Genomic DNA, 16,979 nt, shown 5'->3' on the forward strand with positions numbered 1-16,979 from the left:
GACCGTTTTACTTTATTTAACTTTTACACAAACCAAGCGGGAGCAGATAGATAGGCAAAGAAACCAAATCCACAGCAGTTCCTTTCACTCTCTGCCCAATAAATACATAGATCGACCCCCCAGGCTCCAACCCTCTTAGCTAACTGTGAAATGAATTTCTCTTAACCAACAAACCACTGTTCGAATTTGTATTAACTCTTGCTGTTGTTTCTTCTACTCTCATTTTATTGTCTCTGAAAAAGAGAAATGGTTTCTGTTGGAGATTCCAGTTCAAGCAGGTCTCCGTTAGGTCGAAACATTTGCACTCAAGGTTCGGCTTCGACGGCTAAAAACGACCGACACACAACTGGTCGTTCCATGCGTACGATACGCTCCAATTTCTACCAAAACGACGACAGCAGCTGCTCCTTTACTAGCTCCGTCCCCCAAAGGTCCGGATGTATCTCCGAAAACCTCACCGAATCCGCCATCGACATGCGTCTCGGCCAACTGGCTTCCAAGAGCAACGCCAAATCTGTTAAGTCCGACTCAGAAACCGAGGGCTTTTTAGACATTTCTCAAGCCTTCAGCGATTTCTCGGCTTGTAGCAGCGACATCTCCGGTGAGTTGCAGCGGTTGGCTACCTTGCCCTCGCCCGAAAACGCCTTGGTAAATGAGAGCGGCAATGGAGCTATGTGTGAACTGGAGCCGTGCCAAGGCTTTCTGCAGAGAGAGAACTTCTCGACGGAAATTATCGAGAGTATTTCACCGGAGGATCTTCAACCGACGGTCAAGATCTGCATCGATGGCCTCCAATCACCGTCCATTGCCGTGAAGCGATCGGCTGCGGCTAAGCTCAGACTGCTAGCGAAGAACCGCGTGGATAACCGTGAGTTAATCGGAGAATCCGGTGCGATCCCTGCTCTCACTTCGCTCCTTCGGAACACCGATCCATGGACTCAAGAGCACGCAGTGACCGCGTTGCTAAATTTGTCTCTTTTCGAAGCGAACAAAGACCGAATTATAAATGCTGGAGCTATAAAATCATTAGTGTATGTTCTCAAGACGGGAACCGAAACCTCCAAGCAAAACGCGGCCTGTGCACTTCTGAGCTTAGCTTTGATCGAAGAAAACAAGGCTTCAATTGGAGCATGCGGGGCGATACCACCTCTGGTATCCCTTCTTATTAACGGATCCAACAGAGGCAAGAAAGATGCACTAACAACCCTTTATAAGCTGTGTTCGGCCAGGCAGAACAAAGAAAGGGCGGTTAGTGCGGGTGCAGTTAGGCCTTTGGTGGGGATGGTAGGCGAGCAAGGGACCGGAATGGAAGAGAAGGCGATGGTTGTCCTCAGTAGCTTGGCAGGAATTGAGGAAGGAAGGGAAGCTATCGTTGAGGAAGGTGGGATTGCGGCACTGGTGGAGGCGATTGAGGATGGGTCTACCAAGGGGAAGGAGTTCGCGGTGTTGACACTGTTGCAGTTGTGTGCTGATAGCATTAGGAATCGAGGGTTGCTTGTTAGGGAAGGTGGGATCCCTCCTCTTGTGGCTCTTTCTCAGACTGGGAGTGCTAAGGCTAAACATAAGGTAATTCTAGTTGATGTTTGATTTACTTGTGTTTGGATGAAGATAATGTAATTGATTGATTCTTTCTAATCACAATGCTGTTTTTAGTTGATTGAATTGCTTTGATTGATTTAAGTAATTGCACTTGGATGATCAGAACTGAGAACGTTTAGTTTTGCATCAAATCTAACCATGCGATTGTTTGCTTCATTTTAACAACCAACGTATTTGTTGAATGTTAATTTTGCAGGCTGAAACTCTTCTTAGGTATCTAAGAGAATCCAGACAAGAGCCTTTGTGTTCCAGTCCTTAGAGAAGAGAAGAGAAGAGAAGTTTATTAGTAATTGAGGTAATTAGACCAGATTATTGAGTTTTTTTTATTTGTATAGGGAGTGTTCTGATGGTTTGTACAGTGTGGTTGAGTTGTACAAGTACAAAAGACAATTTAAAGGAGGCTAGTCTGCAAGAGACTGACTTTGAGCTTACTTGTATTGATTAGGTTTTGGGTTTTTTTTTTTTTTTTGCCTTTTATTATTGACTTGTGTTCTCAGGGTTTGACTTGTGGATTTTGGGTTATTTTCCTTATGTTTTGTCTGAGTGACCCAAAATTCTATTGCATAGATCTACTGGGTATTGATTGTCTTTCTGCATAGTGAATGTGGACTATGGAGAATATGTTAATGTGATGTGATCTACATCCAAGCATTTTTTTTTTTTTTGATCATCTCAGCTTGTAGCTCAAGCCTTCTGTAATGGAGACGATTGTATTAGGTTTTGCATAAAGTTGCCTAAGGATGGCATACGATAAACTTTCTGTTCTTGTACTTGTTGATCATCTCTAGCACCTTGTGTGGTTAATAAACATTTCTCCTCAAGTTCTCGGTTGTCAAATAGAGATGTACATAGCATGTTATACATGGCATCAACATTCGAGACCTGCAGAATGAAGGAAGAATGTATAGCATATGGTTTTCATTTCCAAGCTGCCAAGGGGATTGATGCAGTATTGACGAGGGACTGTATTTTGCATTAGGTGGATGCATATTGCGGCATCTTAGGACTCTTGATCTTCTCCAATTTGGTGTAAAGTCGTTTCAACTATATGGGAGATTCACTTTCTTTTTGGTTCTTTTGTGTTGTTATCATGTATTAGCTGGCAGGAGCAAGTGTGTTTTGTCCTACTGTACAAAGGATAGTGAACTTGTAATTGATGGTCTAATCTATGCATTCAAGTAAATGATTAATCAAGAAACCTAACTGTTGGCATCTATTCTGGTTTTGTGTCCTACTGTAAAAAGTGACTGCAACATATAAATTAAAAACCAAGAAATTGTTTTGTATTTGTAAAGTCCTACTGTTTGTTGATTAATAAGATTCTGTTACAGCATTTATGAATGGACAGTAAAATAAAAACCAACATGGGGATTTGGACAATACTTATACAAGCCATCTTGATCTTGGAAGGCTAAGGCCCAACTAGAAATAGTAAAAGCCTAGCAACTAGACCGGCCGGCCGTTACTCTTTAGACTTCTTCTTCGTAAATGCTTTGGGCTTGAACCCAGTCTCAAGCAGCTTCTCAACCTCCTCGAACGACAGTCCCTTAGTTTCAGGTACAAAGACGTAGATGCAAGTAATCCCAGTCACAGAAAACCCAGTAAAGAGGAGGAAGGTGCCAGCGGAACCAAGAGCCTTGGTTAAGGTCAAGAAAGACTCGCTGACTATGAGATTGGAGACCCAGTTGGAAACTGCGGCCAGCCCTCCACATAGACCTCTGTACTTTAGTGGATAAATCTCGGAGTTGACAACCCATGGCACGGTTCCCATCCCAGGGGAGAAGGAAATGATGTACAATCCCAGCAATATGACTGCCAGGAACCCAGTTTTGCTTGGGCAACCATCCTTGAACCAAGTACGATGTTTCCCCTGACATGCATTCTTCATATCTTTCGTCACTACCAGACATGCTCCTGGGGCATACTGAACATATGGATTTTGATGCATTAATGGATGTGTCTAATGTGCAAGGAAATGGAGAGGTGTGGATATACTTACTTCATTTACCGCATTAGCACAGAAATCACATTCGGCTTTCAAGCAAGACATGCAGTTCCATGATGGTGCATCAGCAGCCGACTTAAAACTTGGACACGTTCCATTTGCACCGAATTGCGTGGATTCCAACATGTTAAGCTGCGGGGACCGGATGGCGGCCTGCCAGAACACCACGGTTAAGGCTAAAAGGCATGTAATGATACCCATCATTGAAATCAGCATCATCTTCCGCCTCCCGTATCTGTCGACAAAAAACATGCTCACCACAGACCCTAGCGCGTTAAGACCAGATGTGACAAGAGAAAGGGCCATAGCCGTCTTGTTTGATGCGAACCCCGCGAACTGAACTATCATCGGGCTGTAATACATCACTGTGTTGATGCCTGAAAATTGCTGAGCCACCTGAACTGTCACCCCAGCATACAGCCCCCTTCGGACTACCACATTTCCAAATGCACCTTTCAACTTTTGCATCAGACTGTCTCCAATGGCGTGTTCATCAGCTTTTTCAGCCTCTACAGAGATTCTCAAGGCATTAATTTCTTCTAAAACTTCGTCAGCAGGATAAAGTTTTTCTAGTATGGCCTTGGCCTCTTCGACCTTGTTCTGAAGAGTGAAACATAATAATAAACAATATATCATCATCATCATTATTATTGTTGCCTCATCACATCAATCAGGACAAGAGTTAAACCTGTCTGTAAAGCCATCTAGGAGACTCGGGGAGTGTGAGCATCAAGATGAACTGAACCAAGGCGGGGAGTCCAGCTACTCCAAGCATCCAACGCCAGGTTCCAGGAGCCTGAAACACAATGGAAGTGGTACTTTCAAGTTGAGCCAATAAGAGATGATAAATTTTGAACTGTAATGATTAAATATGACATACATGAGTGAAGGCCAGATTGATTAGGTAAGCCAGAAACTGGCCACCTGTAATTAGCAAGCCATTGGTGCTAACAAGTGCCCCTCGGATTCTAGCAGGGGAAGCTTCCGAAATATAAAGAGGTGCTGTCATGGAAGCCATTCCGACTCCAAAACCAACAAAAATCCTTCCCAGGATAATCATCCATTGAGCCATAGCCACAGCCATCACTATGGAACCTACGAAGAAAAGAACATCAGCAACCAAAATCGACACTCTTCTCCCGAACCTGTCATTCATCCACCCTCCAATTCCAGCTCCAAATATAGCACCTGCGACTGCCATACTCACAATGGTTTCCTGCATCATCATCATCAACTCATCAAACGATATTCCCTTTCTTTAATTTCTCTGCCCTACAAGAACTCGGTAAATCACTATCTAACCTGTAGCCATGTTTTCTTATCAACTTCCTCAAAGTCCTCTTTGATGTAAAGTAGAGCACCAGATATCACCCCTGGAATCCAAACATTAATGATTATATACATTATACATATACAACACCATTTATGTTACAAATGAACATGTAGCATCATATGTTATTTACCAGTGTCATAACCAAATAGAAGCCCTCCAATCCCAGCCGACAATGCAAGCTTCATAATGTAAGGAGTCTTCCATGTCGTCCTCCAGCACTCGGTAAACTCCGTCTTGTCTGCTTTTGCGACACCACCTTCAACCATGTTTTCCCAACTGGCAAAACGAAATTTCCTTGTATTGAAAATAAACAAAAAAATTAGATAAGAAATCGTGCCAGTTTGGATCAGCCATGAAAGTAATGTAAGCTTAATACCAAAAGAGTCCCCCAGAGATCCAGCTAGTTAAAATGCAATGAAGATTTGTGTTATAATTAATCCTAGGCTTTGAGTTGAAATGAGTTAAAAATTGTTTTCGTGGTTAATTAAATTAAATAGCTGAGATTTGAGTGTGGTTAAAATGGAAGTGGGAAGCTATCCTAACAGTCTTTTATACGGTTCCATTGTCTTAATTTAACTAATTTTGTTTACCATATTTAGAGTAGTAAATTGTAGTTCTTTCCTCTTTGAGGTTCAACACCTTTTTCTCCATGGTCAATTTTAAGAAATTGGTAATTATAGCCGCCCCTTGCTTTTTACTTTTTCTCATGCTTTTCATCACAAACATTATTAATATTCTATATATTCTAGAGACGAATTATATCAAACTATGATTCTACCTCATTTTATCCCTTTTTTAATAGGAGAATGACAAATTAATATGCATAATTAAATTATTTTAAAAAAATAAAATTTCAAATAATCTTTCATAATAAATTATATACACAAATTACATTCAAATTGCATATTCCAAAAAAAAATTATTCATACCTTACTTAAATAATTCATACTATAAAAAGACACTGTTGTATTATTTTAGGATGTTGAGTATCTTGTTGACAAAAAAGGTCAAATTTGGAACTAAAATGTAAACAGAGTTCTTTAAATTTAAAAGGAATTAGGGAGAACCGAAACAGGCAAACCCTGTTCTGTTTCGTCTACACTCTGAAACTGTAAATATTTGTTATCTACAATGCTGAAAAGCTACAGACTACTCCTTTCAAACCTAAAAGATATGGGGAGAGGTAAAATTTCAGGAGACTCAGGGGTTCCTTTAGTAGAAATATCTGTACACTAATTAAGCTTGATTGACCAAAGATTTGTGGATAGTAATTTATTTGAAGCTTGAAACCGTAAATTCGTGGTGTTTACAAGTTGGAGCTCTGATTTTCAACTCTTCTCATTGTGAGCAAAAGAAACAATATAGCCATCATTTTCAGCTGATTCACGATTGTTGTCTCGAGGCAAGTATCTTCAATCACTATAATGTGTTTTTTACCTTCTCGATAAAACAAATCCCGACACTTTTGGCCATTGTTCAACAATGGCGAGATAACTTCCAAGTTCACCTGCTCTAATTTTGAGATTATTGGGCGAGCTGTGGACTTACAGGTCTTCAAGTTGAGTTTGATTTCGGACGACGCATTCAATTAAAATAGAGTTGGGCAGGTGTCATGCAAAAATCGATCACCACAACTTGATCCAATTTTAGCTTTTCCCAAGCGTCCCATAGATGAAAGCAGATAGTATGAGGGAATTCAACTTCATCCAATTCTAGTTTCTCTTCCATTCTTCAATTTCTAACATCGGTGATCACCAAGTTCAAAATCTCGAGAAAAAATTTTCAGATTCGAAGGAGCTATTTTGTTTAAATAATTTTAATTAACAATATTTTAATATATTTATATTTGAATTATATATTAAATGAAAATTTGAATTAAATATAAAAAAATTAAGAGAGGACCACTTGATGATTACAAAAATTGAGGTTGCTTATAGTAGGCAGGGCTCCAACAGTTTTAATCCAACTTAAATTACCCCAAAATAAACTTATTACTGATGTGGGGATTCAACATCTCTCCTTTTTGTTTTGTATATCTGAAATATATAAGTAAACAGAGTTTAAATAGTGGAGTGTGGGTAAGGCCCGACTCAAATGACACACAAAATGAGCCCACGTTTCTAAGAATCCCGTAGTGTTGCACAACTAGTGATCAAATTAATTAAAATCGTTATACAACAATTACCATGCTGTAACAGGGGACTGTATATAGAATTCCTACAAGAGGAGATTATTTGCCAACAGCATTCTAAACTTCACCCCATTGCTAACTTGCTCTTATGGTGGCTCAAAAACTCGCCTCCTCTGTAGTCGGACGCCTCAAGTAATATCGTAAACTATTTGCAAGAACCTGTCAGGTATCATAGAGCAACATTTCATAAGCACACCTTGAAAAAACCCTATACAATTTTCTTTTGAAATATATCTCTTCTAGCATGTACACTTTGGGTTAGCAGGTGGAGAATGAGTAGCAAAAGTTTGGGTTTATGTTGTTCTTTACCTGCTGCAGAGGCTTGATGAGGGCTTTACCCTTGTAACTGACGTGAAACTTTGCCTTTGCAAGCAACCCCTAGGTGGCAAAAAAGTAGACAAAACTAATTATTATGCTAATACGAAGTTACCAGTACCAATTCTTCAAAAAAGAAGGTGAAAATATAATCATCTAATCCTCTAATTCCTCGGTTACAAAAAGAAAAAGAATAGCTGATCAATCACCTCCGTGTCGAACTCTCCGGACTCAACTGCAACGTTGATGTCGGTAATAGTTTTCACAAGCTCCACCAACAACCCTGGATGATCGGCTGTCTCTACATATAGCAAGCTGAACAATTTTTTTTACATTGACACACCATAATCGTCAGGGTATGGGAGCCGACTAGCAAAATTTCAAAATGTGGCCAAGGCTATAGTCCTAAGCTATCAAATTTCAAGGGTGGGGATTGCATTGTATAAGACTATAAGCCCCAGCATTTAGAGAGAGACCACAGTATTCATTACCTACGGTCAGGACCATCATCATGAACTCTAATGCGAGTAGCAATGTCTACATCAACCTGAGGAATTCCAGCAGTGCAAAATTTAATAAGAGATTAATGCATGCTCAGCTCAATAATTGATTGACAATTTGTAACATTTATGACCAATTTGCATAAGTCTCGGTAGCAAGCATCAAAACTCTGCATAGGAATTAAGCAAATGGCAATGTAACAGTCTCTTCTTGTGGTGGCAGAAAGTTTATTTCGACAAACATTCATAGGAAAATGCTTGAACTCATTGGGTGAGAAGAAAAGAGAAACTTTGCAAGAGGAATACCGTTTCTTTTGGTGGCTCAGCACCAAAAGTTGCACCCATTGCTAACTGGGAGCTTGATTCCTGGACCACAACCACATAACATGTCAATAGGCTTTACTGGGAGATTCCTCACCAAGAATAAGGAAAAAAGAAGAGATGGTTACCGGATGAAACTCAAGTAAGTTGTTTATAATCGTCAAACGTATTGCCTCGAGCAGTTCTGGTTCTTCAACTTTCCTTCCAGTGCTACTGCAGGAGCACACCATCACTATATTAGTAAAATTGCATCTAAAATAGCTTGTCTAACATCCAAATTTTATCTGAGTTTTTTAATTAACAGCCTTGAATTCCCAAAGTTTGCCTTAGCCCATTTTAGGGAATTTACTTGATGAATGAGATAATTGATTCGCCACAATAACAAGACTTTATTAGTTCAAGGGAAATGAAGAACCATACTTATGTCAAATAATTCAAGCAAAATGGGGATCTAAACTTACGCCTTGGTGATGCAAAACTTGTTGTGCTTCCCAGATGAATCCAAATAGACATTTGCCTTAGTAACATTCAACCCGAGACTTTTAAGTGCATTCATCTGCAGCTCATTAGCTAATGGTTAAGATCATACATAAAAAGTTGTTATAAAATAAAATGAAAGAGAATACAAATTATACAGTATCAAGAAGCGCTCCGAGTCGATCGCCAAAGGTAATTTCAACAACAGTGGCATCTGGATCCGAGTCTTGATCAATTATAACTTTGGGGGTTGGAACCATATCAGTGTCGGGGAAACTTCCATCATTCTTCAACCATAAAACCATAAGGAATGGAAGTTTAGGCAGTTAATAAATGGTTAACAATCAACTAAATATGTTACTGCTCTTCCATACCTCTACAGCAGTGGCTGATGGTGCTGCTGCCCGTGGATTGATTCCCGTCGTTGAAGATAACAATCTGACACTGTAACGACTAAAAGCCAAGATGTAGCTTAGAAAAGAGATTACGCATCAATATATATACAATGTTAGCAACCGCAAATCCAGTTGAGGAGTAACAGTAGCAACTGAAGAAAAGGGACGATTGGTACAGCAAAATTGCAGCAAAAGCGGTTTAAACTATAATCAGAGAGACGTGCTTTAAAATCCCATACCTGATCCAATTTCTAAGACAATAACGACGGATTACAAATGCATTAATTTGTTTACTTTCATGTACCATAAAAAAAAAAACACCCTATAAAATTTCCCAATCAATAATTTCAACACCCAGGGCATAAAAAGAAACTAGAATTTAAGATCAGCAGTCATACCTTCTTTTCCCAAGAGTGTTGTTGTTGGGTGGTCTGCTGACAAAGCTAGCAGGCAAAGAATGTTCAGAGACAGTAAGGTAGTTAGTGTTGCTGCTAAAATACACTACACAGTTAGCAGCAGAAGCCATAGCTACAATCAAACTAATGGCAATTGAAAAGAAGAAGAAGAAACAGAGGCAGCTGTTATAATAATAGAGCTTGAAAAGAAGCAAAGAAGAAAGAAACAGATAGATCAAATTGAAGAAGAAGAAGGGAGTTTGAAGAGATGAGAGTGGTAAGGTGAGGCTCTCGTTTTATCCGCCATGGAGATAGAGATTAGGAGGAGAAAGATAACACTCATTTATTTTGCTCCTCTCTTTCCTTTTCCTTCCTTTTTGAATTACGTATAAATATAATCCAATCCCATTCGGCCATTCCCTTTGTTGTCATAATATCTCCCTAACGTTTAAACGGACCCATCAAATTTCCTGAGCCGTGTTTGGTCTTTTTCCTATTTAACAACACGTCGATTATGGATGTTAAGTTTGAGAATCAAGGTAACCAAACATGGCCTTAAATGTTGCGGAAGTGACTCGGAAATATTTTCAAGTATGGAGAGCACATAGAGGCACGCACGCGCGCAACTTACCTTACATGTTATGATTCCCGAAGTGCCCTTATCCTAACGACACTTACACATGATGGCGTTAAGTTCAAGACACCATCACTCGAGGCTTATTTAGCATTTTGCAAGTGTTGTTACGAGCATAATTATAAGTTTAAATATAATTAATAAATTATAATTATAATATATGATTAAATTGAAATCTAAAATTTATTTAGATGGAGCTGATATATTATGAATTTATATTTAAAGTAAATTTCAAAAAAAGAAAACTTCGAAACATCAACTTTACAAACACAACTAAAGCATAGTTCTAGTGTTCTCTAAACAAAGTGTGTTTTTTTCCTACCTAATGTTTTTAACCAAAAGCAAAATTGCCTTAAAAGGTATAATTACTTTATTACTAATCATACATTCACATATTTGTATAATATGTATATAATTATATTATGAATATCACTTGCTAATTTTAATTTTTAAAGTGGATAATAATTATTTTTTGTTAAGATGATATTTTCTTTTAAGAAAATTAAAATCATTTTTATATAAATTTTAAAATTAAATCGTTATATATATATATATATATATATATCTTTATACTGTTCATTTATTGGATTACTATTACAAATAATCTATAATATAGTTTTAAGATAATGTCCTTTTCAGACGTTTTATCATTTTAAAACTATTTTTCCATTATAATGCAACACTATAAATCTCGTAACTCTCTTCTTAATAATAATAATAATAATAATAATAATAATAACTCATAATACATCCTAATATCAATTTTTCAACTGCATTTTTTTACATAATGATTAATTTATAATTATAACATCTCTCAGTTCTTTTCTTGTGTTTTTCTTTATACAATATTTATTTCTAGTTATAAACTCTCTTAACCCTTAAATAAGAAGAAAAATACATTTAAACACGGTAAAACTAAGGTCCTTATTGTTTTTGCTATAGCAAATTTTTAAATGCATTTTTTAAACTGATCTTTTTGCAATGGTAATAGAAATGCTAAACAAAAACAATATAATGTAATGTGTAAAGATTAGGTTGTTAGAGGCATTTAATACTGTATATGGCTTATTGTAGTCATTGCGGGAGAAGGCTAATAATGAAGGCAAAAGTATAAAGAAAGGAAATAGCATGGCTTAGCAACAATGAACAACAATCTTATTTAGGTTTTGGCTTTACTTGATATATAGTAAATATTCTTGTACATCACGGTAACTTAAAATTGCTTGCATTGCTACCACTCGAATGAACACCATTATCCATTATATACTTAATGCCTGATGCTGTCATTATATGTAATGGTAGTTTTCTTACATTATCTTATAATCTTAAAGTAAATTGTTCCCTTTTTATATGAACTAATGCAGAGATCTGCCAAGGACCACCTCAATAGGTGATAAAATCCCCTATTCATGGAAGTCGAAGGTGATGATATACCCATACAACGAAAGTGACTACAAAGCACAAGCGTTAAGAAATGTTAGGATAAGATAAGAGGTCAAAACCACCACACAATATTCTGGTATTTAATAAAAGATGCCTCGTCGGCTGCACTTGGTTCGGGACAACTTGTGTTTACAAAAATGCACTCATTTTTGCAAAGGAGCAGTGCCTTGCAATTTGTTTTCCTTGCATGGAAGATAAATTTTGTAAAAAGTTAAACAGTGTGTATCAAATATAAATCGAGTGAATAACAAAATATACCAAAAATAAATCACATTCTTTTTTAAACTTTTGCATCATCTTTATTCAAGGGGATCTCTTAAATGAGTAACCCTCCATTTCAGAATGTAAATCCAAACCAAATAGACATCTCACTAATACCTACAATATACATTAACCCGGCAGCTTCAATGGATATAACACCATAAAAATCGAACAACTCTAAACTCCAAAGGAAAGAATGGGAAAGAAAAATTACAATAATCTGCATATACTGGCAATCTGATTTTACATTTAATTAAAATCCCAGTAAAGAAAACCTGTGTTAGAAAATGGAAAGAACAAAAAAAAAAAAAAAACCCTCAAGCACATACCTTACATGAATTCTTTGTAACTCGTCTCTATAACAGGTTCATCAAAACAGGTAAACCAAATCAGCTCTCTACTCGTATTTTCGTATAAAATTGAAATATCTCAGTGGGGGCAATGTAGAAATCCAGTCATTCATCCGCTCCACTGTTCAAATATCCTACCGTTATATCGTGACATCATATCATCATCAACCTATGTGGCAATCCCTGGAAAAGATGGTAAGCAATAGAAAATGAGTACCACAATAAAGCACCCAGATTAATATTATCTGTTTCTGAACTACTAACTGATGAATAGGTTTTTTTTTTTTTCGTTGCTAAACATGGATTCTGACATTGATCCTTAGAAGGACTATAGATAAGTTAATGACACCCTAAAGACGGCCAAAACACAATGAAATTGCCTAAGCAGCATTGGTTCTTAATCGCATACCGGTTTTAATTATCTAGTAAATGACAACTAGACAAATATAATTCAATAAACCTCGCAAAACTAGTATAACCCAAGAAATGCTTTTGGTCTAATACTAGTGTGTATGCTCTACATCTGTTGATGATGTTCTATATGTAAAAAAAGAAACAGAGCCATTAATAAGTTTAAGAAGACAAGCAAGATATCTGAGGAAAATAAATGTAAAGAAACAGTTAAATAGAAAAGGTTAAAACTTGCCGGAAGTCCCTGTACTTTTTGAAATTTATGAATTTAGTCCTCCTACTTTTTATATTTCAAAATTCAGGTGCAACTGTTAACACTGCTAAATCCTTTTTGTTAAGTTTGTTGCTGACATTTTTGAAAAACAAAAAAACACTTTGTAATTAACTTGAATTTAACAAAAAGGATTTAAGACTTAAATTTTAAAATCTGAAAAGTAGAGGGACTAAATTTCATGAAATAAAAGTACAAGGACTAAATTCCCAATTTTCAAAAATTGCAGGGACTTCTGGCACATTATAACCAATAGAAAATGAACCAAGTCTTACCTCCATTTGACTGCCTATTTGTAACGTTATAACCGCCAATGTAACCAGCAGAGTTATTAGACATAACATCTGAAGTTGTATTTCCCAGACCAAAATCAAAAGAACTAGACTGCTCTAGGTCTAAGGGTGAAGATTGCCACGTAGAATCCTCGAAAAATGAACCATTGTCATAAATATCAGCATAAGCCCTGTCATAACCACCATGGGATGATACCTGGGCAACACTGGTTCCACTGCTTCTCCCATGGCCTATCCCTCCCGATGCAATACCAAAATCGCCACTTCCATACCTAAGATTGCTACTATTGTAAGCAGAAGCAACACCTCCACCTTGACCTGACTTAGGAGAGGAATCCCAAAGTGGTCCAATGCTGCCCAAAGAACTCACACCTGTTTTCCCGCTTCCAGGCCCCAACATAGCACTAGAGTTTGTGGGGTTAGTTGCATAGTTAAGATTTCCATTTCCCCACACATTTCGACCAGCTGAGTTTAAGACGGAATCATTTCCTCCACTGCCCACACCATACCCAAAGGGACTTGCAAATCTGTTTGAATTTCCATTAAATGAAGTGTTAAATCCCCGTCCATGGCTCAGGTTAGAACCAAGGTTCGAGTTCCATCCAGAGCTTGGACTTAAATTTGACTCAAAATTCAGTCCCATCCCATAACCATGACTCAATGGAGAAAACCCATTATGACCAATAGTACCAGGACTAGATCTACCTTCCATTCTAACACCATAACCACCGACTGAATTAGTATTATAACCCTGCATGTACCCGTTAAGGAAGCTATTGACTCTACTAAGGCCAAAGTTATACCCACCTAACTGGTTCCGGTTAGGACCTAAAGATGATTCTTTGGGGACAGCTCGCTTGACCTCAACCATTTTCCCGTTGAGCTCATGAAATGTTCTCTGCAAGACTTTATCCACAGCTTCCTCTGAATCATAAGTTATGAATCCAAAACCTCGTGGCCTCTGAGTGTTGTGATCATACATCACAACAACATCTGTAATTGTACCGAACTGATCAAAGTACCTCTTAAAGTCACTCTCAGTGACTGTGGATGCCAAGCCTCCTACAAATATCTTTTTTGTGCGAGAAGGACCAGGTGATCCAAGTGTGCTAATATTATTTTTGCTCAACATGTTCTGGTCATCCCTAGGAACTGCCTTCTTTGCCTCAACCTGTAGAGAGAGACATAGAAAACGGAGTTAAAACACAATTTCAGTCTTACAACATAAATACCGGTATCTGAAGTGCACAAACTCTTTGAATCTTAAAGAAAGGCACCACCTAAAGCTGATCAACTTTACCCAAATTCTTTTATGAATCAGGGAAACTTGCACTATTCTACAAATATGCTTTTTCCCCATGATACAGATTGTATTTTTACACCGCTCTAGTACTTAAGGTTGTAAAGTCATCATCACTTCGATTGCTATACAATTACCAATGGTTCTTTTTTCACAATTAGAAAATTCTGTTTTGAATGCATTGATCCATCTAAATGCAACTATAAGAAGAACATTTGTTATATTTGAGTCACGTCTAATATAAGAATTTTGGTCTTTTTGAAATTTATTCTACTGCTGAAAGCGATTTCGTACTGGTGATCAAACCTGCAATATGAAGCTGTCAACATTGACAATGTTTGGAAATCTATCACCTTCATTAGCCCTCAAAAGGGAAATACATGTTACTGGAGTAGTTCTTACTCAATAGCAACATGCTGCCAAGCAAACCTCACAATGTACAATACAAGCATCAAAATTAAACCAATACAATTTTTTTTAATGTCCTATTTTAATCAAATAATCAACCAATCATGACTGAAAAATAAACGAAAAGATAATATGAAAGGCCATCAACTGATCGAATTGCATGTTATACAATGAAAAGTATATTGCAGAATAAATCATGTTATAAGGGAGATCAAAAAAGTTAAGAACTCACAGTTCTACCGTCTATCATATGCTCTTTCATCACAACCCTTTCTGCAACAGCCGGATCAGCAAAAACGACAAACCCGAATCCACGGGCACGGCCGGTAGCCCGATCCTTCATTATCACAGCTTCCACAACTTCCCCAAAAGTTTGAAAATACTCTCTAAGACGGTCCTCATTTGTGCCCCAAGAAATCCCGCCGATAAATAGTTTGCCAAGCTCCATTTCCATTCTGAATATTGGATATCAAATTGAATCGTAAACAACTTGAATATAACATGTCATAAATATATATATATATATATATATAATTCTATTCAACAAGAGAAGAAGCAAGCATTGGATCTAGAATTCGACTCGTAATTTATGTAAAATAACCCCAGATATAATCAAGACTTTGGTTTCTTTAAATTTAAAAGCCAATACAAAATTCAGCATCATGGTTTAAAAAGACAATCCAACATAAACATTGTAAATGTAGATTAAACGAAGATAACCGTGCCTTGTCAGGAATCAAGCAAAGCTTCGTTGTTTATATCAATATAAAACGACCCAATGTTGGATTCAATCGGAAAACGTAAAACCAATTACGGATCGACTATGAATCGGCCAACAATCCAGGATTCCTAAAAAACACAACGCATGAAAAGGGAGCAACTTTAACGCGAAATGAGTGGAAGGATCCAACACCCAGAATTAGTTTAGAGCAAATAATGAAGAAAACATAAGAAAAACAAGATTTGGGTGTTTATTTTAATCTAGTTTTGAAGGGACAATGATATAAACTGTACCAGGGAGGGAAAAAGAAAAAGGCCCAGAAGGTAAAGCAAGAGAATCTAAGATCTGAGAGGAAGCATAACAAGAAGAGAGGGCTGAAAAGGCCCTCCTTTTCCTCTCTCTTTTTTTTTTTTTTTTTTCTTTTCTTTGTTTCTTCCGATTACTGTTTTCGTTATCAATGGAATTGGGATTTATAAAAAGAATATATGTGTGTGTGCCTGTGGTGTAAATGAATGGATTTCGTGTATCAAACAGAGAGGCAGAGATGTGTGAGAGAAAATGGATTTGGATAAAAACAAAGGGATATTTATTTTATATATATTTAGCAGAGAGAAAGAGAGAATTGTGTAAGGCAGCAAAGGGTAGGCTATCCTTTTCTTACAAGAAAGTTGTTAAAGAGAGACGATGGCTGTTTCCATGTTTTGAATTTGATTTTAAAATTGTCTTCTAAACGCGGTTTAAATCAATATTATTAACCTTTCACATATTTTTATCGGTTTAAAATTCAATCTTATTAAATCCAATTTAATTTATCCAAAAATAAATAAAAAATTCAATATTTTCTATTATATCTTTTATTATTATTATTATTATTATTATTATTATTATTATTCAATACTATATCAACTCCATCCTAAAACACTTTACATTATAAATAAACATCATTACATGCATCTTTCCAAAGTCCCTTTATATAATTCTCAAGGGACCTAGGGACCTAAGCAGCTATTTTTAATATTATATCTCTTTTTTTTTAATCTATCTAGAAAAATATTAATATTCTGTTTGTTTCAATGAAAAATTTTTACAAAAATATCTTCAATCTTTTTAATGTTTGTTTCATGTAAAATAAGATGTTTAACGTGAAAAAATTTTAGACAACGTAAAATTATTTCTTTATTCCTGTAAAATATGTTACTAATTTTTTTCCGTAAAATATTTTCCAAACTGATAAAGTTTCGTTCATTGTAACATCCATACTCGACTTGAACATCGGGTCAAAGCATTGAGAGGATACATTCTTCACTTATCTATTATTTCTTATAAAATTTTATAACTTTTCAATTTAGTCCCTAT

General features: G+C 36.7%; 4 protein-coding genes across 8 annotated transcripts; 1 reads left to right on the plus strand and 3 right to left on the minus strand.

Annotated features, from left to right (window-relative positions):
- Positions 1-2,797, plus strand: LOC108449904 (U-box domain-containing protein 4-like). The gene is made up of 2 exons (XM_017747282.2): positions 1-1,566; positions 1,796-2,797. The coding sequence occupies exons 1-2, from the start codon at positions 247-249 to the stop codon at positions 1,856-1,858; spliced, it is 1,383 nt and encodes a 460-aa protein (XP_017602771.1). The 5' UTR covers positions 1-246; the 3' UTR covers positions 1,859-2,797.
- Positions 2,798-3,061: 264 nt separating this feature from the next.
- LOC108449903 (inositol transporter 4-like) lies at positions 3,062-5,205 on the minus strand. Its single transcript, XM_017747281.2, has 6 exons — positions 5,068-5,205; positions 4,907-4,977; positions 4,485-4,820; positions 4,293-4,400; positions 3,599-4,204; positions 3,062-3,523 (listed from the first exon to the last, which is right to left on the minus strand). Exons 1-6 carry the CDS (start codon positions 5,201-5,203, stop codon positions 3,062-3,064), a joined length of 1,719 nt encoding a protein of 572 aa, XP_017602770.1. The 5' UTR covers positions 5,204-5,205.
- Positions 5,206-6,909: 1,704 nt separating this feature from the next.
- On the minus strand, positions 6,910-9,939 carry LOC108449990 (ACT domain-containing protein ACR11-like). The gene is made up of 10 exons (XM_017747400.2): positions 9,535-9,939; positions 9,116-9,194; positions 8,900-9,028; positions 8,726-8,820; positions 8,393-8,477; positions 8,250-8,309; positions 7,935-7,990; positions 7,653-7,758; positions 7,438-7,506; positions 6,910-7,287 (listed from the first exon to the last, which is right to left on the minus strand). Exons 1-10 carry the CDS (start codon positions 9,660-9,662, stop codon positions 7,225-7,227), a joined length of 870 nt encoding a protein of 289 aa, XP_017602889.1. The 5' UTR covers positions 9,663-9,939; the 3' UTR covers positions 6,910-7,224.
- Positions 9,940-11,424: 1,485 nt separating this feature from the next.
- LOC108453795 (heterogeneous nuclear ribonucleoprotein 1) lies at positions 11,425-16,367 on the minus strand. 5 transcript variants are annotated; one of them, XR_008283186.1, is made up of 6 exons: positions 15,917-16,359; positions 15,628-15,751; positions 15,135-15,357; positions 13,177-14,365; positions 12,199-12,402; positions 11,425-11,790 (listed from the first exon to the last, which is right to left on the minus strand). XR_008283186.1 is itself a non-coding variant. In XM_017752098.2 (5 exons), the coding sequence occupies exons 3-5, from the start codon at positions 15,354-15,356 to the stop codon at positions 12,389-12,391; spliced, it is 1,425 nt and encodes a 474-aa protein (XP_017607587.1). In that variant the 5' UTR covers position 15,357; positions 15,628-15,751; positions 15,917-16,359; the 3' UTR covers positions 11,882-12,388. The 5 variants fall into 5 exon arrangements, 3 of the variants coding, with proteins under 3 accessions (XP_017607587.1, XP_052884520.1, XP_017607588.1); XR_008283185.1 differs by lacking the exon at positions 11,425-11,790 and adding an exon at positions 11,882-12,106; XM_017752098.2 differs by lacking the exon at positions 11,425-11,790 and having other exon boundaries at positions 11,882-12,402.
- Between the last annotated feature and the right edge of the window lie 612 nt (positions 16,368-16,979).

The sequence above is a fragment of the Gossypium arboreum genome, chromosome 5 (genome assembly GCF_025698485.1).
Source record: "Gossypium arboreum isolate Shixiya-1 chromosome 5, ASM2569848v2, whole genome shotgun sequence".
Taxonomy (NCBI): domain Eukaryota; kingdom Viridiplantae; phylum Streptophyta; class Magnoliopsida; order Malvales; family Malvaceae; genus Gossypium; species Gossypium arboreum.

What these genes read in the sequence shown, in the direction of transcription:
- LOC108449904 (XM_017747282.2), top strand. Translation starts at nt 247, where the DNA reads ATGGTTTCTGTTGGAGATTCCAGTTCAAGCAGGTCTCCGTTAGGTCGA. An exon ending in GTGCTAAGGCTAAACATAAG is followed by an intron (nt 1,567 to 1,795) that starts GTAATTCTAGTT and finishes TTAATTTTGCAG; the next exon opens with GCTGAAACTCTTCTTAGGTA.
- LOC108449990 (XM_017747400.2), bottom strand. Translation starts at nt 9,662, where the DNA reads ATGGCTTCTGCTGCTAACTGTGTAGTGTATTTTAGCAGCAACACTAAC. An exon ending in AACACTCTTGGGAAAAGAAG is followed by an intron (nt 9,195 to 9,534) that starts GTATGACTGCTG and finishes CTTGGCTTTTAG; the next exon opens with TCGTTACAGTGTCAGATTGT. An exon ending in TCATCAAGCCTCTGCAGCAG is followed by an intron (nt 7,288 to 7,437) that starts GTAAAGAACAAC and finishes GATACCTGACAG; the next exon opens with GTTCTTGCAAATAGTTTACG.
- LOC108449903 (XM_017747281.2), bottom strand. Translation starts at nt 5,203, where the DNA reads ATGGTTGAAGGTGGTGTCGCAAAAGCAGACAAGACGGAGTTTACCGAG. An exon ending in ATAAGAAAACATGGCTACAG is followed by an intron (nt 4,821 to 4,906) that starts GTTAGATAGTGA and finishes ATGATGATGCAG; the next exon opens with GAAACCATTGTGAGTATGGC. An exon ending in CTAGATGGCTTTACAGACAG is followed by an intron (nt 4,205 to 4,292) that starts GTTTAACTCTTG and finishes TTCACTCTTCAG; the next exon opens with AACAAGGTCGAAGAGGCCAA.
- LOC108453795 (XM_053028560.1), bottom strand. Translation starts at nt 15,356, where the DNA reads ATGGAAATGGAGCTTGGCAAACTATTTATCGGCGGGATTTCTTGGGGC. An exon ending in ATATGATAGACGGTAGAACT is followed by an intron (nt 14,366 to 15,134) that starts GTGAGTTCTTAA and finishes CTCTCTCTACAG; the next exon opens with GTTGAGGCAAAGAAGGCAGT.